This window comes from Chinchilla lanigera, unplaced genomic scaffold (genome assembly GCF_000276665.1).
Source record: "Chinchilla lanigera isolate Chin_1 unplaced genomic scaffold, ChiLan1.0 scaffold00113, whole genome shotgun sequence".
Classification (NCBI taxonomy): Eukaryota; Metazoa; Chordata; class Mammalia; order Rodentia; family Chinchillidae; genus Chinchilla; species Chinchilla lanigera.
Window position 1 is genome coordinate 5,407,931 of NW_004955514.1, and position 23,241 is coordinate 5,431,171.

At 50.7% G+C, this 23,241-nt stretch overlaps 1 protein-coding gene across 1 annotated transcript in view; it reads left to right on the plus strand.

Annotated features, from left to right (window-relative positions):
- The window catches only part of Otop1 (otopetrin 1), a gene marked incomplete at its 5' end in the record, with an annotated part of 28,617 nt that continues 5,376 nt past the window's right edge, over positions 1 to 23,241 (plus strand). The window contains 4 exons of the mRNA XM_005408861.1: positions 1 to 277; positions 8,795 to 8,931; positions 14,694 to 14,752; positions 20,733 to 20,863. Of these exons, the coding sequence (XP_005408918.1) occupies positions 1 to 277; positions 8,795 to 8,931; positions 14,694 to 14,752; positions 20,733 to 20,863 (604 nt within the window). The remainder of the gene's footprint in view (positions 278 to 8,794; positions 8,932 to 14,693; positions 14,753 to 20,732; positions 20,864 to 23,241) is intronic.

Genomic DNA, 23,241 nt, shown 5'->3' on the forward strand with positions numbered 1-23,241 from the left:
GGCCCCCGGCGGGGCGGCGCGCGCAGCAGCGTCCCGCAGAAGCTGGCCGAGGCGCTGAGCAGCCAGTACGGGCTGAACGTGTTCGTGGCGGGGCTGCTGTTCCTGCTGGCCTGGGCCGTGCACGCGGCGGGCGTGGGCAAGCGCGACCTGCTGTGCCTGCTCACGGCGCTCATGCTCCTGCAGCTGCTCTGGATGCTGTGGTACGTGGGCCGCAGCTACGCGCAGCGCCGCCTCATCCGGCCCAAGGACGCGCACGCCGGCGCGCGCTGGCTCCGCGGTGAGTGCGGTGCCGCCGCCTGCCTCGGCCTCCCTCGCGCGCTTTCTGGAGGTCTCTTTTCTCCTCCTCGCCTAAGGCTGAGTGTGCGCTGCTGCCCAGCTCTCCCTTCCCATCTTTGGAGCTGTAGTTACACAAACCCGCGCACAGCTTTCCCTTCTTAGAGCCCCGGGGGTGCTACGGGCGTGCCTGTCGAAGTGGCCTGCGGTGGCCCTTTCTGCCCTCGCCCCGTGCCCCAGCGTCCCCAGACTCTGAGGCCTCGGAGTGTCCCAGTCTCCAGGCCTTTGCAAATTCGGTTCCACCCTCCCCTTGGCCTTTCTGCAGTCCAAACCTGGCGTTCCAAGCTTCCTCGTCCCTGGGAAGATTTCCGACCACACCGTCCCCCTGCCGTGCCCTGGGTGCACACCGCTGTCCTTGTGACTCCTCAACCCCTCGACCGCTGCCGATGCCCGCGGAGCTGTGTGCAGCTCTTCTCTGTCCTGGAGCTGCTGCCACAGGGCCTGGTGCAAGGTCGGCGCTGAGAAAGTGGGGTGACAGTGAGTGGAGTAGTGAGTGACGGGGGATGGGGGGCTCAGACACGTTGACCACGGTGGTCAGGGCGGCTACTCTTCAAAGGAATCTGGAGGTGATCCAGGCCAAAGGGGACACAGATTCAGGCCAAAGGGAACACACGTGATTCAGGACAAAGTGGGCAGGCAGGAGGCTGGTGGACGGAAGGGGAGATCTGGAAGGGCCGGGGAGAAGCTACCGTCTGAGTGGCCTCCCGGGCCTTGCTTGTAGCCCCCGTGCTCTGCTCACAGCGGTTCAGGTCCCTCCTTCTCTCAGCGCCTGGGGTCCTGGGCTCAGGGCCCACAGACCGGCTCCACGGCGCAGGCTGCACTGACTGATCTCAGGGCTCTTCTGTCCTTGTCCGCTTCCGTGACTGTCAGGGACAGTGAGGGCTCATCTGCCTTTGGGGAAACTGGACACTGCTCCAGGTGGCCCAAAGTCCTGTTCTGTAAACTACTGTTTTAGGGAGACTCATGGCTTATGACTCTGAGAAGAACTGGAAGCCGGGGCCTATCCTGTAAAAGATAGAACAAAACAAGTCCTTGAGGGTTTTTTAGTATCTTGACTTACAGGCTAGAGAGGGTTTCATACCAGCTCGATACCTATTCTTTCTGCTAGTGGAAGCTCCTTTCTCTGCCGCTCCCTTCCTTCCTTCCCACCTCCTCTGCCTGCCCTCCTCCCTCCATTCTTCCTCACCTGCTTCCTACTCCCCGCACGCAGCTCCCTCTTGCTCTCTCCCAGGCCAGCTCTGAGCCGTGGGTCATGCTTTTACCAACACTTCGAAGCCAGAGAACAGACAGGGAGGGGACACAGTGCAGGTTTCTCCCCGGATGCGTCCAGCCAGCCGCTCTTCCTAGGGGAGGAAGAAGGCAGCCTTGGGGCAGTGGTAGAAGCTGTTCGCACCCCCTGCAAGTTGTCCTGTAGTGCCCTGTAGAAATGGGATGTGTCCTGAAGCCTGGCCTTGGCATTGTCACTGTCAGCTTTCTGAGTCCACATTTCCTCCTGGATAAGATGAGCTCGAGCCACCTCTTGGAGAGGAGCTGGAGAAGGAGAGACAGCTGCGTGCTTGCCTGGCTGTCGCAGGGTGGCTGTGGCTTCAGGGAGAGGCCAGAGGCCGTTAGGATGTCCAAGGGAGAGCGAGCTGCCCAGGGGAAGTGCTGGAGCCCCACAGAAACCCAGCTTCCCTGGGAATCACAGCCAGAAAGACGGGTTTGGCCCAGGGAAAGGCGGTGCCTGGTGCTTCTGGAAAGTCTGCTCAGTCTCATGTTCTAGAAAAGCCACCTGCAGAATGACAGCCAGGAGCAAAGGTTTCTAGAGAAAGTCTCTTGAGTTGCAGTGCGGATTTCAAGGCCTCTCTAAGCAGGAAAGATTGTTCTTCCTCCTGGATGTGCAGAGCGAAGACTTTCTTTGGGACAAAAAAAAATTGACCTACTTAAAAAAAAAAGTTGGTAGCAAGGATGGATTATTACCTTAGCCTGTCCTGTTTGCTAAGTGAAGGGTTGAGTTATTTCAGAGGTGACAGATGCCTGGTCATCTCACAGTGTGTATGGTGTGTGACGCTCAGTGGAGCATTAATTAAATGTCCCCTTAATAAATGCCCCAGCTTCTCCTACCAAAAACATGGTGTGTCAGCGGGGTGTGGTGGTGCGCACCCGCAATCCCAGCACTTGGAAGGCTGGGGAAGGAGGATCGCCGTGAGTTCAAGGCTGGCCTCGGCTACATAGCGAGACCCTGTCTCAAAAAGAAAGATAATGTGGCAAAGTCGAGCATCTTTTAAAAGAATTGCTTCTGCCCTATCGCAAGGGGAGAAAGAAGTGTTCTTAAAGGAAAGCTGTGGAACAACGAGAAGAATCACAGCTGCCTTTAGTGAGTGTATTTGGAATGTGGGGCTCATTGGAAGCACTGACCCAGTACTGTTTGCTGTGAGGACAGCGCACAGCTGGCTGAGGGGCTGCAAAGCACCCTGGGGGGTCCCTGGGCTGCAGGAGGAGGTGGCAGTCAGCGCGGGTCCCTGCTGACTTCCAGGCGGAGGCAGCGCGTCTGTGAGCATCGGTGAGCCCGGGGCTTTGCGCTGTTTCCCCCCCGGAACGGGGTGCCCACCCTCTCTGCACAGCCGCGCTCTCCTGCAGCATGCTGTTCCCTCAGGCTTCTGTCCCTTCGCTGGCGTGGCGAGCTCAAGCTGCATGGCCCAGCTTGATCTGAAGTGTGCAGGCAGTGGGTTTTGGTACGTGCATAGATCCGTGCAACCCCACTCTTCTCACCAGTTGTGGAAGAGACCCCAGTGCTAGCAGGATTGTCTCCCAGAGCCCCCAGCCCACAGCTCTGCTCTCTGGCTCCGTGGAGGAGCCTGCCTGGACTCTTCCTATGAAGGGAACCATGCAGTCCATTGCCTCTTTCCCTTTGCAATGCGGTGTCTGCTATCACAGTTCTTGGGGAGTAGGTGCTCTTGAAGTCTGCCTGTGAGGGAGGCAGCTGCAAGGGGTCCTGGGAGAGGGCCCCGCTTCACCCCTGGCTTCCATCTTGCCTTGGTTTCCACTCTGGGAGCACGACCTTTGACCCTGGCAGAGGGCAGCAGGGAGGGAGCCAAGCCTGGTACAGAGGGACCTGTGGCTGGGCCGTGGCCTTAGGTTCACTTCTGCACAACAGCCTGGGGGTAAGCACCCACAGGACCTGCTGGGCCCTGGGCAGGGAAGGCTGATGGGGCCTGGCCCAGGGCAGAGGGCAGGGAGGGTGGAGACTGTGCGGACAGGGAGGGGCAAGGCACGGAGTTGTGCTTCTCTGCCTCAGTTTCCTCATCTGTGAAACAGGACAATGAGGCTCCATGAACTTGTTTGCACACAGTGTTAGCACCGCTCCGGCGCACAGGAGGAGGAACGTTAGTGCAGGGTATTAATGGGCCACTAGTGTGACGCTTGGGCTGTGGACAGGTGAGGAGCCTGGAGGTGAGGATCTGGGGATGAGGAACAGGTCCTCAGGAGCACTGGATGGGAGTTCAGGGACATGGGTGAGGTCTGCCTTCCGTAGAACTCTCACGGCAGGCTTTGTCCAGTGGGCCATAGGGAGCCATGGAAAGTTTTAAAGGGAGAGAGTGATGGGGTGGTGTTTGCGTTTCAGAGTGGCCGCTCTGCCTGCTGGGGGGATCCTGAGTGTGAAAGGAGTCCGACAAGGGGCCGAGAGATCTGTTAGGATCAAGTGAACTTGGAGCGGGTGTGCTCTCAGAAAAGCGGCCCTCGATGTCAGAAACAGTGATAGCAACAAGCAGAGGGAAGACGGCCGAGTGGGAGCGTGGCGCAGCGTGGTTCCGGAGCAGAGGAAATTCGCTCAGGACAGGGAGGGGATCCCCCGCACCGTCCTGTGGCTGCTGTGAGAGTCTCACTAACTGCATGCAGTTTCTCTTTTGCGTGGGATTCCTGGTCTAACAGAGAAGATAAACATAACATCAGGATTTCAACAGCAACCAGAGGGCATGGATGTCAAAAGTGTGGGTGCAGTTTGGCCTTGTCAGGCAGTATGTGGAGGGGAACATCCTCCTCGATGTCTTGTGGGTATCTTAGCAGAGTGCTCACAGGAGGAAGGAAAGGGTGTCCAGTCCAGGAAAGAGAAGGATGTGACCAGGCCTGGTAGCACACACCTGCAATCCCAGCACTGTGGGAGGCTGGGGCAGGAGGATCTCAATTCAAGTCCTGTCAACTTAGTGAGACCTGTTTAAAAATATATATATATTTTTAAGTAGTAAGAATGTAGCTGAGTACAAAGGTCCTGGGTTTAATCCCCAGGACCATGGGAGAGGGAGAGAGAGAGAAAGAGAGAGAGAGAAAGAGAGAGAGAGAGAGAGAGAAAGAGAGAAAGAGAGGGCACGAGCGCTGTGGGGCATGCTTTGACATTTGGCAAAAGACCGTCACCGGGAAGCCTTTTCTGATACCTTAGCTCAGGTATGGCTCTGGGTTGCCTGTTCTAGAAGTCGCCCATTTTCCTCTCAGCACTCACGAGGTGGGATCGTGTCATCCAGTCCCTGGTGGTTCGGCTCACCAGATCGTGGGCGCCGGCAGGCCAGGATGCTTTGGGAATGCACACCCCGGGTCCCAGGCTCTGAGCAGGGCCTGACACTGTGGAGCAAGCGACCAAGTCAAGCGATGGCTGGATGAGTGCAGATGAGTGGCTGACAGAGGGCAGGAGCTCTAGGGACACGGTGACAGCTCTGGGTGCAGCTTGGCAGAAGGAAGAACTTCCTTGCATGAAGGGCACACAAGGAGAGACCGTGGCCTCTCCTGGACTCTGGGGGTTGCTGGAAGGGTTCCCAGGAAGCGCATCTGCATGGGCGAGATGCGGAGCAGCTGTGGGGTCCCCCACCTCTAAGAGCTCCTGAGAGGGACCAGGGGCCCCACACAGATGAAGGGTTTTCCTTCTGCCAACAATGGATGGTACCCTAGGCAGCTCCTGGGTTATTCTCAGTGTGGCTGGCCTACTTCTGATTGGTTCTAACTCATTAAGCTTTTCTTTGGGGTTGAGTGATGAGATGACAGTAATGCAGACATCCTGTTTGTAGAACTTTCTAGGTGCAGGACACCATCCCAGGCAATTTGTCTGTGATGACCCATTTAAACTCTTCTACACCCCTAGGAGATAGGCCTGACCACCATCATGCCCATTTTACAGATGAGGAAACTGAGGCATGGGGAAGTTAAGTAATTGCCCAAGGTCATCAACTAAGTGGCAGATAGGATTGGAAGCTGGGTAGCTTCCTGTGCCATTCTACATACTACTGCCCTGTGGGAGCATCTGGGTGAGGGCCATCTGGCTGGTTGGCTGTGACATAACCTGGCAGAGCAGTGGAAAGGGAACCAGCTGGGTGGAGGAGGGGTCAAGCACCTGCGGTGGTCTCGGTGGCCTTGCTTTGTAATAATCTGCTCTCTTGAGAGAACTGACCAGTATCCCAGAGACCTACTCTAATCCCACTGAGGCCACGCCCCTGTGACCTAATCCTTCCATTAGGCCCCACCTCTTAAAGGTGCCACAGCCTTTCAACCTCACCACACTGAAGTCTAAGCTTCCACTGCATGAAATTTCGGGAGTGGCAATCAAACCCTGTCCAGACTGTATCAGGAGGACTCCCCAACTATTTGTTGTAGATATAAATGGGTGAATGAGTCCATGGGAGGAAGGGAGCATCAGGAAGATAAGAAGGTGTACAAGATCATTATATCATCATATTATGGGACATCAGCCACAGAGCTCTTCTAGACCATTGTGGAGTCCTGGACCAACCACATCAGCCGCACCTGCGATGCAAATTTGGGGCCCTGCTCCAGCCCTGCTGAATCAGAAACACGGGGTAGGGGTGGAAGCCGCCATGTGCGTTTTCACAGTTCTGCCAGGCACACTGCTGTGGATTGTCCTCAGTTCATCAGAGGGAGACGGAGGCGGAGGGCAAGGCAGTGACTTGTAGGAAGTCACATATCCAAGTGCCGGGACCCTGTGGCTCCAGGACTAGGTTCCCGCCTCCAGCCATCCTGTGTCTCCTCATCTTGTTGCCCTTCTTCTTCTTTTGTTTTCTTAAAGTCAAAATGAACCTTGTATTTGTCAAACCATTTCAAAGCACTGGGATCGAATCTCCATTCTTACAGAGTTTCTGATTTCATCAGGGTTTTTCCAGGATTTACAGAAATGTGACTTAGGGTTGTTTGTGTCAGGCTGTAAGCCATGGAAAGGAGCCAGGCGATTGCATTGTTGTCACTGCGGGCGTCCCCGGGGGCTGTAATGCGATCGCTCGAGTAACTCCTGCCCTGGTCCCCGGTCCTCACCCTAGTGCGCGGCTCACAGGATCTTGTTCCATGTTCTGGGGAGAGACGTGCCAGCACTGCTGACCCGGGATGGCTGAGGAGCGGTGACACTGACCACCTGCCCGCCCCTCACGCTGCTTTTTTCTCACTCATTCTTCCCTTGCCACAGGTGTTTCTTAAATGCATTTTGTATATTCCTTCCTAGGCTTTTCCATATGCATATTTGTGGTTTGTTTGTAGTTACTGGGTCGGTCAGAACCAGGCTTCCACGATGCAGCTGGTGCTGTGTCAGTGCCCTCCACACCCACGGGTTCAGCCAGCTGCGGGTTGAGAGCAGCGGGAAGAACAGCGCATCTACACTGAGCCTGTGCAGATCTTCCCCATCTTTATTCCGTAACCAACTCAGCACAGCAACTGTTTGCATAACATTTACATTGTATAAGGTCGTATGGGTAATCTAGGGACGATCTAAGATACACAGGGGGACGTGTGCAGGTTCTAAGCAAATACTACACCAGGTTCTAACAGGGATCTGGGCGCCCTCAGAGTTGGGCATCCGTGGCATCCTGCGATGGGTGCCCTGTGGAGGGCCAGGTGTGGATGTCATTTGTCACACCCAGGATATGCACGAGGGTACAAAGATGAGCAAGGAACAATGTCTGTCTCCTAGTTTTAGCTTCTCAGCCTAATATTAGAACTTGTTTTGTTAATACATTTACAACTTCCTCATCGTGGTAAAATATACACAGCGTGAAATTTCCCAACTTGATTATTTTCCAGCGCGCAGGTCAGTGGCGGTAAGCCCGTGTACATTGTCCTGCCCCCTCTCTGTCTCATTGCATCTTGCAAAGTGGAAACCAGCCCCCCATTAAACATTAGCTCCCTGCCCGACCCCGTCCCTGGATCCCCTTCTGCTCTCGCTCCCTGAATCTGACCGCCCTTCCTGCCTCACAGAAGTGCGATCCTATGGTACTTGTCCTGTGACTTGTTTCCGTCGCTGAGCGCAGTGTCCCTGAGGTCCAGGCACGTGGTGGAATGTGTTAGAATTTCCTCCGTATGCGTAGGCTTCATTTTCTTTATTCATCCGACTATCAGTGGACGCTTGGTTTGCTGTGACATGACGCAGCTATGATATGAAACTAGGTGTCCCTGCTTCAGTTCTTTCGGGTGTATGCCCAGAAGTGGAATGGTTGATTCATAGAGTAAGTGTATTTTTAATTTTTTTGAGGAGCTTCCATACTGTTTTCCATAGTGGCCATATCATTTTACCCTCTCACCAGCAGTGCACAAAGATCCCACTCTCTGCACGTCCTTAGCAGCATTTTTAAAAATAGTAGCAGTCCTACTGGGTGCGTGGTGGGATTTCGTAGTTCTGACTCGCATTTCTCCCTTGACTCCTGATGTGGAGTGTTTTCTATGTACTTGTTAGCTGTCTTCTATCTTCAGAGAAGTGCCCGCTCAACCCTCTGCTTATTTTTAATTTTGTTATTGAATTATAGGTGTCTTTATATATTATGGATTTTGATGATTCACCCTGGATTTAATTTGCAGATATTTTCTCCCATTCTGTGGAATGTCTTTTTACTCAGGTGATAGCGTTCGTGATACACAGAATTTCTCATTTTGATATTTTTCAATTTATCTATTTTTACTTTTTTTCTTGAGCTTTTGTTGTTATAGCCAAGAAATCATTGCCTAGTCCAACATCGTGAAGTTTTCCCTACATTTTTTTCTAATAGTCTTGTACTTTTATATTTGCTATTTAGATCTTTGATCCATTTGATTTAATTTCTGTATATAGCATAAGGACTCAACTTTATTTACTTTTTATTTATGTAGATATTTATGTACATACTTATTTACTTGAGATAGGGTCTTGCTGTGGAGTTCATGCTGGTCTTGAACTCACTATGTAGCCCAGGCTGGCCTTAAACTCACAGCAATCCTCCTGCCTGAGTTTCTCGGGTGCTAGGAGTACAGGCGTGCGCTGCCATGGCTGGCCCAACTTCATATTTTTGCACATGGATATCCAGTTCTTCCAGCACCTATTTTAAAAAATTCTGTCATAAACCATCAGGTAGTCTTGCCACCCTTGCGAAATTCATTTGACCACATATACAAGGGCTTATTACAATTTCTTCTGACCTGAGGTCCATGCATATTGACACGTGTTTGTGTGTCCCCCTCTCAGGCAGTGTCACCCTGTTTGCAGTCATTACCATCATCCTGGGATGCTTCAAAGTGGGCTACTTCATTGGATTTTCCGAGTGTCTGTCAGCCACGGAAGGAGTGTTCCCTGTCACCCATGCAGTGCACACTCTCCTGCAGGTAACCTTCGGATGCCTCCTCCCTCTATCTTTGTTCTGTAAAGTCTGTCCCAAGATGCATACAAACCTGTGACAACAGGGGCTGCGCAAGTCCTGGGGTGACCTGGGCTCCATTCCTGGGGTTCAGTCCTGCAGCTGCCCCCACTGTGAAACAGGACTGTGTACCCTGGCTTTCTTTGCAGGGATCCTGTGAAGCAGAAACCAGAAAGATAGAGAGGCAGGGCACCCTGCCAAGCCAAAGCTCCCAGGAAAGGCTTGGGGGATTTTATTTTCTAAGTACAAACAGTTTTATTGAGATACAATACACATGTCCTGTAATTCACCCATTTTAAGCGTTTAGTGTAATGGCTTGGTCTATCGATAATTGTGCAGTCAACTCTACTGGATTTTTTTTTTTTTCTTTTGGTAGCATTAAGACTTGAAGCTTGAGCATTTGCACTAAACTACATCCTTACCTCCCTTTTTATTTTATATTTTGAGACAGGGGTTCTCTAAGTTGCTATGTTGCCCAAGCTGGGCTTAAACTTGCCATCTTCTGTCTCAGCCTCCCAGAGTGCTGGGATTACAGACATGCACCACCACACCCCACTCCTACCATCAATTTAAGAATATCTTTTTCTTTTTTTTTAAAGAACATTTTCATCACTTCCCAGAGGAACCTGGGGCCAAGACAGTCACTCCCCTGGATCACTGAGACACATTTTTTGTTTGCTCAGTTGTAGATTAAAATCTTTTTCTCACCATTCATGAACCTGGGGTGCCTAAGAAATAAATATTTGACAGATATAATATAAAAAGCATAGCTTAGAGCCAGAAAAATCTCATGGTTGAAAAAAATGTTAGGAAAGTCAGTCATGGTGGTACATACCTATAACCCCAGAACTCAGGAGGGGCAGGAGGATCCCTGGAAATTTGAGGCCAACCTGGGCTACACAACAAGTTCAAGTCTAGCCTGGACTATGTAGCAATACTCTGTCTCAAAAACACCAAAAAAAATAAAAAAAACAAAAAACAAAACACAACAAACCCCAAAATCTTAGATGGGTCCTGATGTAGCATCAGCCTTAGCAGAAATTCCTTGTAACAGTTATGAGAGTTACAATGATCAATATTTCTGTAGCACTTTAGGATATGCCAAGTGGTTTGCATTTATCTTTTTTGTAAAATCCTTCCAACAGTTCTACAAGAACAGGGGTTGACTCTTCACAATAGCCAAGGTATAGAATCAACCGAGGTGTCCATTGATGGATGAAAGGGTAAAGAGAATGTGGTATGTCAACATAATGGAATGTTATTCTATCAAACAAAGACAGAAGTCCTGTCTTCGGCAGCAGCATAGATGAAACTGGAGGACACTGTGTTAAGTGGAATAAGTCAGGCACAGAAAGACAGTTGTCTCATGTTCTCAGCTGGATCTCATAGCGGTGGAGAGTAGAATTGTAGCTACTGGGGCCTGGGAAGGGGTGAGGGAGGGAGGTTGCAGGGGGTGGTTAATGGGTAGAGGGGGCAGCTGGGTGGGAGGAATAATTCTGAGGTTCCATGGCCCAGCAGGGGAGCCCTGGTTGTGTCAATTAATATGTGTTTATTTAGGTTTTTAATTTTTTTTGGTACTGGGAATCGAGCTGAGGACCTTGCGCTTGCCGGGCTGGCGCTGTGCTGTGGAGCTATTTCCCCAGCCCTAATTATGTATTTAAAAATAGCTACCAGAGAAAATTCTGAGTGCTCCCAACAAAGAGATCTGAGGTGGCCCGTTACCCTGATCTGGTCATTGCGTGTTGTGTACTTGAAATGAAATGTTGCACTGTGCTACATAAATGTGTGCAACTGTGTCCATTAATAAAAATATATGTGAAAAGAACGAGTGTTGGATCATCACTCTCATTTTTTAATTTTTCTTGTATATTTAAGGCGTAGAGCATGATGTTTTGATACCCGTCCCCCCACGCAGTGATCTCTATGGTCAGGTAAATGACCGCATCAGCTCTTTCATAGCTCTCCATTTCTCTTCCCTCACTTCCTTTCTTTTTCTTTTTCTTTTGTGGAACGAGCACCTCAGTCAGTCTCTCCACACATTTCCAGCTGGGTCAGGAACCACAGTGCCCGGGCTGTGTGTCCGATCTCTAATGCCCCCCGCTCCACATCCTGTTTGCAGTCTGGAACCGGTGCAGCTCCTTCCCGTCCCCTCCGCCATGTCCTGCCCATCCCTACTGCTACGAGTTTCATTTCTTGGTTTCTGATCTGCCTCGGAGTGGAGGGTGCGGTGTCTTTCTGTGCCTGGCTCCTGTCCCTTTGCAGAGCATCCTCGAGGCCCACCAAGTGGTCCAGATTCAGCGTCACTTTTTTCTAAGGAGGAAGTTGGATGTCAGGGAAGATGAGTGGCTCCCTTCAGGTGAGGCCAACATGCAAAGATGGTGTCTTCGTCCTCCTAGTTGCCTGGGAAGGCCATGAACTTGGACCGGTGGCGTTGTCCTGGCTCATGTATTTCTGGACTCCCAGCCTGAAAGTGTCCTTCAGAAATAATTTCCACCTCTGGCAAGGGAAAGGAAGCATTGCCAAACGCTGTCTTTCTCCAAGCCATGCCCAGTGTGTGCACCGGCTGAGCTGGTGACTGCGCTGATGGCTTGCAGATGTCTTTGGGGAGCAGGCATGCCCGTGTGGTGACTCTGGCAGGGCAGGACTGGCCAGAGGGGTAGCGGGGGTGGGGACAGTGAGCTCAGTGTGAGATGGAGGCCTGCGTCAGGAGTTTGTCAGGCTGGGCTGGGGATATAGCTTAGCGGCACAGCGCCTGCCTGGCAAGCACAAGGTCCTGAGTTCGATTCCTGATACAAAAAAAAAAAAAAAAAAAAAGGAGTTCTTCAGGGGGCTCCTTAAAGGGCTGCCTTGAGGCTGAAAGTTTTGGGTTGAATCTCACTCTGGCAAGTGGAACCCTCATCCCTGATGCCTCCCTCAGATGCAGCTGGGGACGCAGGGCCTTCTGGAGAAATGTGAGGGTAAGTGAGGTCGGAGGGTGGGCCCTGACCCAGCATGCCTGCTGTCCTCACGAGAGTGGAGATCGGGACACAGACACACACAGAGGGACGACAACGCGAGGACACAGGCGAGGTCAAAGTCCACCCGCCAAGGAGAGGCCCCGGAGGAACTGGCCCTGCCAGCACCTTCCTGTAGGACCTGTGGCCTCCAGCCCTGTGGGATGAACTCCTGCTGCATGTGCTACTTTGTGGCAGCAGCCCAAGGGGATGACTCTGGAGTTAACTGGTTGTTCATTCCAGGGACAAGACCCTGCAGATGGCAGAGTCCTGTGTGACAGTGTGGAAAGCCACCGTGAGCCAGGCACACATTCACTCACTCACTCACTCACTCATTCACTGATTCATCCCATCCTTAGATACCTGCCAGACTTTGTTCCCAGTGCTGGGAGTGCGGGGTGGAAAGCCATGGCCTGGGCCCATGTAGCGTCAGGTGGGGGCAGTTACACAAAGATGGGACAGTGCAGCTCAGGGCGTGGGGTATGAGGGAAGACACTCAGAGGAGGCACCCCAAAAGGAGGCCCCCCACCAACTTGGGGTGAGGGCTGGCATCTTTGGGGAAGGGTCCTGAGCTGGCAGAGATGGGAAGACGGGTGCAGGTCAGAGAGCACCGAAAGGGGACGTCACGGGTCACGCAGATTTCTCGTGTGAGGGGGCGGGGAGGTGGGGCGGCCTGGAACCATGGACCTTGGTCACCTGGTCCAACTCTGCTGGGCTTGGACCGACAGTGGCCCTGTAAGCAAGTTCCTGCACCTCCTTGGCTCTGCTTCGTGTGCCGGGGACCCTCACAGCTCCACTTCCTGGGACAGTGAGGCCGACAGGCAGTGGTGGAGGGAAGCCGGTTGCGTAGGACTTGGCGTGCAGTATGGGTCCGTCAAGGCCAATGGCCCCAGAGGAGCTCAGGCCTTGTCCTGAGAGTGCAGGGGAGCCTTTGAAGGCTTTAGGCAGAGGGAAGACCTGGACAAGTGAATTTTTAAAATATTATTCTGGTAGGTGGGTCAAATATCTTTATCTATCTCATTTAAGGCATTTTATAAGTCAATCGTTTGGTCATTCTGTGCTTATCAGACACTTCCCTTTGCTACACAAGATGACTGGGGAAAGGAAGAAGCTTAATTAATTAATTATTCTTTTTTTTTTTTGAGACAGATTCTTGCTACGTAGTTTATGCTGGTGTTGAACTCACAGAGGTCTTCCTGCCTCAGACTCCTGAGTGCTGGGATGAAAAAAAATATATTTAAAAAAATATGTATAAGTATATACACATTGTAGTAAATACCCACACTGTCAACGGTCTTAGCCATTTTAGATGTGCAGTCCGGTAGTGTTAAGCACACTCACTTGCTGTGAAACCATGACCTCCACGCATGCTCAGAGCTAAGTCCCACCCTGCGCCCGCCCGGCCTGCTCTGACTCCCTGCCTCTGTGACAGAACTATCTAGGCCGCTCTCGTAGGCGCAGTCCGCGTACTTGCCCCTTGGTGGCTGGTCGGCACGGTGTCCTCCCAGTCCAGCCACGCCAGGCCGCACCTAGTGTCAGAACTGCCTCCTTTCATCAATTTTTCCACTTACTAGTGCAAGTGTGCAGCACGTGAGGTTTACAGCCCTCAGGTGGAGTTGGTGAATATCCATGACATATCTTCCTTTTTTTTTTCATCCCGCCATCTCCTCCCTCCTTCCCTCCATCTCTTGATCCCTTTCCCATCTGAGAAAGATCTATTTCCTTGCTTCCTTTTATCTATTCTATTTCACTCTTTATTCATACTTTGGGTTCTCATATTAGAGAAACCCTGCGATGTTTAAGCTCATGGGTCTGGTTCATTTCACTAAACATTATAGTCTTAAGGCGCATGCATTTTCCTACAAATGACTCGAGTTTATTCTTTAATGGCAGAGTAGTGCTCCATGGTGTGTACATACATTTTCTTTATGCATGCCCCTGTTGACGGGCATTTAGGCTGCACCTCATTCATCTGTCGGCAGGCACTGGGCTGCTACCAGCTTTTCGCTACTGTGAATAATGCCATTATGAACACGAGTGTGCAAGCGTCTTTTTCAGACTCTGCTTTCAATTCTTTTGGATATAGATGCAGAAGTGGGATCGCTCAACCAGTGGTAATTTTCTTTTTAAAGATCAGTGTTCAGTAATCAGCTTTATTTCTATACACTAGCAATGAACAATTCAAAAACACAATTAAGAAAACAATTAATTTACCAGACCACCAAAAAGAATGAAGTACTACAGCCAGGTCATGTGTGTAGCCCAGCTACTTAGGAGGCCGCGGCAGCAGGAGGGTCACCGTAGCCCAAGAGTTTGAGGCCGGCCTATGTGCGCTACTGGGCTCTTTTTTTCCATTTTATTAGTACATGTTTGCAATTCATGCAGTTCACAGTCGGCTTGGGGAGTGGCTCCATGTACATATTACAGCGGATTTCTTTTTATTCCTTTCCCTTCCCTCCCTCTCCTCTCCAATGTTCCTTTTTAAAAAAGCATTTATTTTAAAAATGTAATGTAACCCTACAGAAAATATTGGAAAAGAAATAACGGTGCGTGTAAGCATATGAGTGGAAACCAGCACTTATTGTTGTTTTTACTTATTCCCTTTATTCCTGTGGAAGGCGCAGAATTTCCTATTTTAGGTTTTTCACTTAAAAATCATAACCATTTTATGTTGCTCTGTGTGACATAATGATGGTTCTCCCACTCAAATACTTTTTCTTCTTTTATTTCCATCCAGGTGTATTTTCTGTGGGGCCATGCGAAGGATATTATCCAGTCTTTTAAAACACTGGAAAGGTAAAATCCCTGGGTCGTTGCATTGCGCGTTGAGTTGGGTATTTGCGTAGAACACACGTGAGCCAGGATTATGTCTCGCTCAGTGGTTGACACTGAGACAGCTCCTAGGGTCCGAGAAAGCTGAGCCCTCCTGCTGGCTGGGAGAGGGGCCACTGCCTCAGGGCCTTCCTTGGTCAGCCCAGACTAGATGGAGGGGCAGGGGTCAGGATTCGCTTAGAGAAAGATCCCTGTCATGTCATATCTCCATGAGGACCAGGAAACTCCTTTCCTGCTGTTTCAGGTGACAGCTGATGTTTAAAGACTGATTTTGGTATGACCACTGGGTGAAAATTTCAATAGGTTATGGAACCAGAAACAGATTTCTCCAACCTCTTGCAAAGCAGGCTCCATGTCAGCAGGCACCGGGCGTCTTCTAGCTCCATTTGTGGACAGGTGTTGTGGCTGGAGCTGGTGCTCCTTATCTGCATGGGACGCCTTTAACCCCAGCCTTGTCCTGAAGCCCCTCCTCCTGCTGGGGAGAATAAGGGAGGGGCAGAAGTGTGCACTCATGCTGCTCCCTCCGAGGGTGGGGAGCAGGACCCCCACCCTCATGTCCCCCTGGACATGAGGTCCAGGACCCCCAGCACTACAGGAGGTGACTTAATTGTCCTTCAGAGCAGGACAAAGGCCTCCATACTGTCACCAGCACATTTAACCTGCACAGAGGAGGCTGAGGATGACTGTTCTTGTCTGTCTTGAGTGGCTGAGGAGTTCCAGCAGGCTGGGAGCCTTGTCCCAGGTGCTAGAGCACAAGAGGAGGCCTGGTTCTACCCGGGTGTGTCTGCTTTCCTGCACCAGGATTGGGGTGAGCAGGGGCATTGCTGGCTCTCCCTTCCCTCCTCCAGGCTGCCTCGGGTTATAGCTGGAGGATGCCGCTGGCTGCTGTTGTCTCAGGCTATGCTTCTGCTTCAGCTGCTCCACAAAGTTATTCCTTAAAAACTGTACCGTGAGCTGGTGTGGGGTGATACACACCTGTAATCCCAAAACTCTGGGAGGCTGAGGCAGGAGGATTAAAAGTTTGAGGCCAGTCTGGGCAACTTAGGGAGACCCTCTCAAAATAAAAATAATAGAAAGAGTTGGGGATGCAGCTGTAGCTAAGGCCCTGGGTTCCACTTCTAGTACTGCAAACAATCAAAACAAAAAAATATTTCTTCCCTCTAATGAAACTTGGTGGCTGTAGTAGAATCTAATACTCACTCGTGGTGGACTGAATGCTGTGGCCCCTCGGTCTCACAAGTGGAAGCTCTGTCTCCCAGTGTGATGATGTTTGAAGATCTTTGGGAAGTATTGGGGCCATATGGGTCCTAAGGGTGGGGCCCACAACGAGGTTAGTGCCCTCAGAGAAAGAGAGGAGACCCAGGTGGCTCTCTTTGGAAGATAGGATGTTAGCTGTAAGTCCAAGATCAAGGTGCCAGCGTGGTTGGTGTTGGGTGAGGGCTTTCTTTTCAGTTTGCTCAGAGTCACCTTCTCACTGTGTCCACACATGGTGGGAAGATATATATATATATATATATATATATATATATATATATATATATATATATATAGAGAGAGAGAGAGAGAGAGAGAGAGCTCCAGTATCTCTTTCTCTTCTTGTAAAAACCAGCCATACTGGATATGTGGACATATGGACCCTATTCTTATGATGTTATTTAATGTTGGTGACCTCCTGAAAGGCTCTGTTTCCAAACACAGTCATAGAAGGGCTGTATTATTCACTTTTCCCATTACTGGGACACAATACTGACACCTACAGTTAAAGGGAGAGGTTTAACTTGACTCGTGGTTTCAGAGGGGCCTGTCCATGGCAGGGTGGCTCCAAGGCAGCAGCGTCATGGTGGAAGAGTGTGGTGGAGCAAAGCTGCTTAGTTCATAGTGTTTGGAAGCAGAGCAGGGGGACAGTGCCAGAGAACAAGGGACCAGGGACCTGATATACACCCTAAAATCACCCTCTGTAACCCACTGGGACACACCCAGAAGTGTACTTTACTACTCTCCTAGGAGGCACTCAAACGGTGGTGTTCAAAAATATTTTGAACACCTCTAGTTATTTGCTTGGGTTATGTTCCTAGAAGTGGAATTGTTGGAGCAAAGGCAGAAATGTCCTAGCACACATACATTAAGCAGCTGGCTGGAGGCCAGGAATCCTAGTCTGTGGTGTTACCTTCCCTGTGGAGAAGCACTTTCTTTACCCGTGTTACCTGTGAGGTCTTCTCTTGCAATAGCCCGGCCCGCTAGGGAGAGTAGATGGGACCATGACCCCATTTAGCAGGTGAGGGAAGCTCTGAGCCTTGATGCTAAGATGAGGCCAGGCAGCTTGCTTGGCACAGCTGTGTGCCCTGGGCATTGACCTGGCCACTGCTTTGCCCACAATACTGGGGTGACGCTGGTAGCTGGCGGAGTATGCTAGGCACCATCTTTCCCTTCACTTCAGCCACTTGTTTGCTCAGGACATTTGGGCACAGTTCCCTGGACGGAGCTGCCCCTGGCCTCACCTTCTAGGTTGGGTATAGCGGCCACTGGTCCCATAGGGCCACTGGATGAAAAACAGATGGAAAATCTTCAGTGATATTCCTTGGCATTGATTATATGTTGCTGTAATACCATAGCAGATATATTGGGTCAAGCAGGATATTATTATGATTATTTTCACTTGGTCCTTTTTACTATTTTTTGTTTGTTTTTGGTGTTGGGAGTTGAACCCAGGGCCTTCACACTGAGCTGCATTACATCCCCAGCCATGTTTATTTTTTATTTTGAGACAAGTTCACACTAATTCGCCACATTGCCCAGGCTGGGCTTGAATTTGGGATCCTCCTGCCTCGGGTTTCCAGAATGCTGGGACTATAGGTATGTCACACCAGGCCTGGCCCTTTTTATTGCTTTTAAAATGTGGGCACTAGAAAGTTAAAAATGACAGCACGCAGCTCCCATCTGTCTTGCATTATGGTGCTGCCAATGTACCCAGATATGGGTCACTGGGATCTGAGTGGGACAGCCCTGTACGGCCTTACTGGGTGAGTGACTGGGGTCCTGGCTATCTCTTCCCCTGGGCCACTTTCCAAAATGGGAGAGGGAGCCTTTGGGCTCCATAGGGAGTTAGCTTCATTGAGTCCTGCTTGCCTGGTGTGGTGGTTACATTTTCACGTCACGCACAGCCTTTATAGCTGGGATTCGGAAGTCTGCAGACAGTGGAGGATGTGCAGTTGCAAATATGCACGATGACCAGTGGCCAGAGCTGGCCTCAAGATGCTCCTGCTAACAGGGACTAGCCTTCCCTTAGCTGTAGTCCCCACCACTCCCTGACGCCGCTTGCAACCTGCCTTTTTTCACAGAGGGCTTCTGAACTTGCCGCTTGACTGCACTATTTTCTTCTGCTTGCTTGAGCCAGCACCCCTCTCTCCTGCCATGCAAGGAGATTCCCCTCCGAGCCAGGAATCCCCTTTGCTGGCTTGGATCCTTTTCTGTCTCCAAAGGTGTAGGTAGAAGGACAGTGGTTCTCACAGCAGAGCTGGAAAGCAGATCACCATTGGAAACGGCTCCTGGAAACCAGGCACGGTGGTGCATGCCTGCATGCCTCTAATACCAGCACTTAGGAGGCTGAGGCAGGAGGATCCCTGACAATCTGAAGTCAGCCGGGGTTACATAGTGAGACCCTATCTCACCCCCACAGAAAATAAACAGCTTGTGGAAACCTGCCCTCGATGATCTTCAGCTGTAGGCTCCAAGTATGGGGAGGACCCTTGCAAGGGAATGATCCCTGTCCTTGGCTCATAGGACATTTTCCTGGGGTTATAAGGAGAGGCATGGTGGGATGTGCCTCAGCTTTGAGCAGCACCAGGGCTACCACCCCGGTCTCAGCCCTCCGTTGGACGGTGCCACCTGGCCCAGGAGAAAGCAGTCGAGAGAGGGTGGTGCTGTGCATTGTGTGAGAGAGAAAAGCCGCCAGGTGTGGGCAAGCAGCACTGTGTGCGTTGCCCAGGCCCTGCAGGTTGTGCCCCTGACAGCTGGGGGAGGCGGCTGTGATCTGCAGCGGCTGGGCGTCGGGGAGCAGGTGGGTAAACACTGGCCTCGGACCTCAGCTTCTGTCTATGTCCAGCTGTGCCTGGACGCCGGCAGCTGCCAGGGAGGCTGGGATCAGAGGAGGGAAGGTGCTGCCCTGTGGCTTGCGGGAGCATGTGGGGGAAGCTGGGTGAGACTCGGGGCGGGGCAGGCTGAAGACTCTGTTGTGCCCTTCTGGAAGCAGCTCATTAACAGACGCAGGGACTGACTCTTGCTTAGTCTGTGGTGGGGGGCGTGTGTCCTTTGCATCTCTGCACCCCAGTTTTCAAAGCGAGCAGCTCCCTGGGAAGGCTGAGGGAGGCTTCTCTCAAATCACATGGCTTCCTGGCCCCAGTTGTGCTGCTTCCGCTGTAGGGTTAGGATTAGAGAGTTAGGGGTAGGGTTAGGAGGAAGGGCCAGGGTTAGGTGTAGGTTCAGCGTTAGGGTTAGAGGTGTAGGGTTAGAACATCAGGGTTAGAGTGAGGGTTAGAGGAGTGGGGTCAGGGTTAGAGCTTTGGGTTAGAGTAGTGGCTAGGGTTAGAGGGTGGGGTTAGGTTTGCACGCTGGCTGCCTGCAAGGCTCATGGCTGTTGTTCTGAGGTTTTCCTGGTGAATGCAGCTTGCGACTGCTCATAAGTGACACTGAAGCGAATCTGCAGTGGTCAGGGACCTGTGCACACGATGTCTTCCTCCACACACATCTCCCATGTTTCCCGCATTCCAGTGTCCCCCTACTTTCTGCTCTCCCTTTTTACCTTCTTTGTTTGGAGGCAGTATGGCAGAGAGGTAAGGGAAGGAGAGAGGAGTCAGACTGGAAAGCACCTGTATTTACTAACCCTTGAAACGATAGTGTGGCAGCTTATTCTGTATATGACCATAGGCTAATCAGAATATCCTGTGAACTTGTAGAAGCTCAACAATGTCAGCACTGTGCAGATAGTTTATAGGCCTCTAATCTAGCATCCTCAGAGTCGGAATTTCATCTCATACTGATTGCTTCATAGTCACAAGATGGCTGCCACAGCTCCAGCCTTCATGTCTACACTGAAGATTGTTAAAAACAGAGATAGAGATCATAAACAGGATTTTCTCATTCTTATCTATTTCATAAAAAAAAGCAGCAGTGCCTCACAGACTGCACCTCACATTGCATTGGCCAGTGTGGCCAAGTCTAGCTGCAAGGAAAGCAAGGCAACAGTGTCTGGCTTTTCTCAGTGTCTTTGAAGGTAGGTGGGAGGGTAGGGGAGGGTGAACTGATTGCTAGGTTGGTCAGTCAACAGCTAGTGTCCAGGTTTCTGGTGGCATCTCCCTTCACTGTTCTCTCTTCTCTCTTCTCTTCTGGGAAACGGGGTTGGGCTGTAGGGTTGGTTGCTCATCTGTAGTGTATTTTCTTTCCTAGAATTCTGCTTTCAAGATGCAGCTTCTTTGATGTCCCGTAGACAATGATTGGAGGGCTGGGAAGTTCAAGATTAAGGCCAAATGCCAAGACTCTGTGGTTTTGGAATCCACTGGGACTCTCCCTCCCCACCAGAGACCCACCCAGTGCCTGAGCCACCAGGTGACGCCAGAATCGTGGTGTGTGTGTGTGTGTGTGTGTGTGTGTGAGTGTGTGTGTGTAATGCCTGTGTCTCACCCCAGGGGGCTCAGAGTTTTCTCAGGGCTGCTCAAGAACTGGGTCCTTAGGTGGGCATGGTGGTGCATGCCTGTAATTTAACCACTTCGGAAGGCTCAGGCAGCAGGATCGAAAGTCTGATCCCAAGCAACTTAGTGACTTAGCCAGACCCTGTATCAAAATAGAAAAAGGGGCCAGAGGTACAGCTCAGGGCAAACCTCTGAGTTCAAATCCTAGTACTGCAACAAAACAAAACAAAAACAAAACGCTGAACGCTTGTGCTTTCCAGGTTTGGAGTGATCCACTCAGTGTTCACCAATTTGCTGCTGTGGGCCAACAGCGTCCTGAACGAATCAAAGCACCAGCTGAATGAGCACAAGGAGCGGCTGATCACGCTGGGCTTCGGGAACGTCACCATAGGTAGGGGGCGTCCCGCACCACGCCAGGGCACTCAGACCCCTGCCATGACCCCAGTCACCACAGAGAGGGGCAGTGCAGGCCCCTGGGAGATGCAGGTCCCAGGAGACGATGCCCTGCTATTGACCATGCCCGCCCTCCCGTCCTGGTCCTCCACCTCCTGCGGCTGTGCTGAGTGTAATGAAAGGGTCCTGCCGTGACTCAGGGACTCGCCGCGCCCAGGCTATCCTTTGCACGCCCATTTCCCATGGCCCAGCCTGAGAGAGAACGGAGTGTCTTTGTCCTCCACTGTGGAAGATTGCTGGCTGTTTCCAAAGCTTTCTGCTAACAGTATGGCTTTGAAACCTCCTAGAGGTCTAATTGTAGGGTGTACTTAACTGGGTGTCGTTCACTGGAAGTTTTATGTAACTGCACCTGGCTTATAATTCTGGCCCCGTTTTAGTCTTCCTTGTTCCTACTTGTAGGCTGGTAGTGTTAATCTTTACATTTTCTTTCAAAATCTCGAGCATTTACAACGTGTTACACCTGTTTGAGACTGTGTGGGTGGAAGAGCATGTGCGGCACAGGAAGGGAAGCGTGCTGGGAACTGTACGTGCTCGGCTCTTGCTCTGATCGTGTACTTGCTGTGTGACCTCTGCAAGCTGCTCAGCCTCTCTGAGCCCGCCTGCTCCCGGGCTTTAACATAATCTCCAGCCTCAGTGTGCTGCAGTCCGGCTGTGCAACCACAGCGGGTCCTGGAGGGCAGCTGTGAGCCTCCTTCCACCAGGTGGGGACGAGGACATCAGGGAATGCGCTGTCCTGTGACTTCTTCGGCCAGCGCTGCGCTTGGGCAGCCCCGCTGCGTCTTCAGGCCTCCTTCCCACTTTCTGTCTCACAGAGTAGTAGTGACAGTGACAACTGCAACAAAACAGAGCTTGCAGGAAGCACTCGCTGTGCAGCGGCCGCAGCGCCAAGCCTGTCTGTGCCTCATTTGACTCTTGCCTCGCAAGCGGGCAACATTAACTGTACAGCACTAGGTGGACGAAGCCCCTGATGCCCAGAGAGGGTGAGTAAGCAGCCGAGGTCACACAGCAGGCGAGCGATTGAGTCAGGATTAGAATCCAGCAGCGCGGCTCCAAGGCCCTTTTGTTGAAAGATGAGATTAGATTTATCTACAGAAGTAGACTTTGACAGCTTCAACCTTCTTTAACCTCCGGATTCCTTTCCGTCTTCTGCAAAAGGCTGTGTGGAGTCAGAAGTGGGGAAAAGAGACTGCTTAGGAGATGGAAGTTGCATTGTATGCTGCAAAAGCAAGGGTAATTCATGCTCCCGTGCAGCTTCTTACGTGATCTGTCGGAGCTCATGTGCATTACAAACCAAAACAATGACAAAGTGCAAAAAAAAAAAAAAAAAAAAAAATCCACACTAACACCTACCCTCAGTGCAGCCTAATATTTTTAACATTTGGTGATTTTTTTTGTAATGTAGTTTTTACTCATAGTTAAGTTTACTCGGCATCTATGCAATCTTTTTGGACTGTAGCTTATGACAGGCGATAGGGTTTATGTCCCCCTTCTCCCCCGCTGCCTATGTGCAAGTGTCGTACTTAGTCTCACCACATCTAACAAATCTTACACCATTGAAACTTCATCTTCCTCTACAGAGATGATCTTTAATTTTTAGTGTGTTCGATTCCATCCTTTTTCTCCTCTATTCTGTTCTTTTAAATTTCCATTCTCTAGAAAAATATTGGTGGCCACCTTCTAAATTGATTTCAAGACCCAGTAAGTGTTTATCCAGTTATACTGGATACACCATTTATTCTTACTTGTTTCCATATTATTATTTTCCTCTAGCAGTAAAACACACTTTTTTTAGGGGCCAGGGAGATAGCTCAGCGGCACAGCACTTGCCTGGCAAGTGCAAAGTCCTGAGTTTGATTCCTGGTACCAGAAAAAGAGAAACAAACAAAAAACCCACACCTTTTTTCAAGGTTGATTATATTTATTTTTAAATGGACAAAATTGTGCTTTTCACACATAACATTGTTTTGAAATATATAAATATGCATTGTAAATGGCTAAATGAAGCTAATTAGCATGTGCACTACCATACATATTTACCAGTAAAACACATCGTAATTATAATTTCTGGATTTTTTGTTTGTTTGTTTGTTTTTGAAACTAAGTTTCATTGTGTCGTTCAGACTGGCCTCAAACTCATGGTGATCCTTCTGTCTCAGCCTCCTGAGTGCTGGAACCACCGGCATGCACCGCTATGCTTGGCTTAATTATAGATTTCTAATTGCCATTGCATAGTACGGTTGTGCCAAAATTCACTTAACTTCTAAATTGTTGAACATAAAGCTCCCTTTCCCCACACATGCGCAGATTTCCCGATGT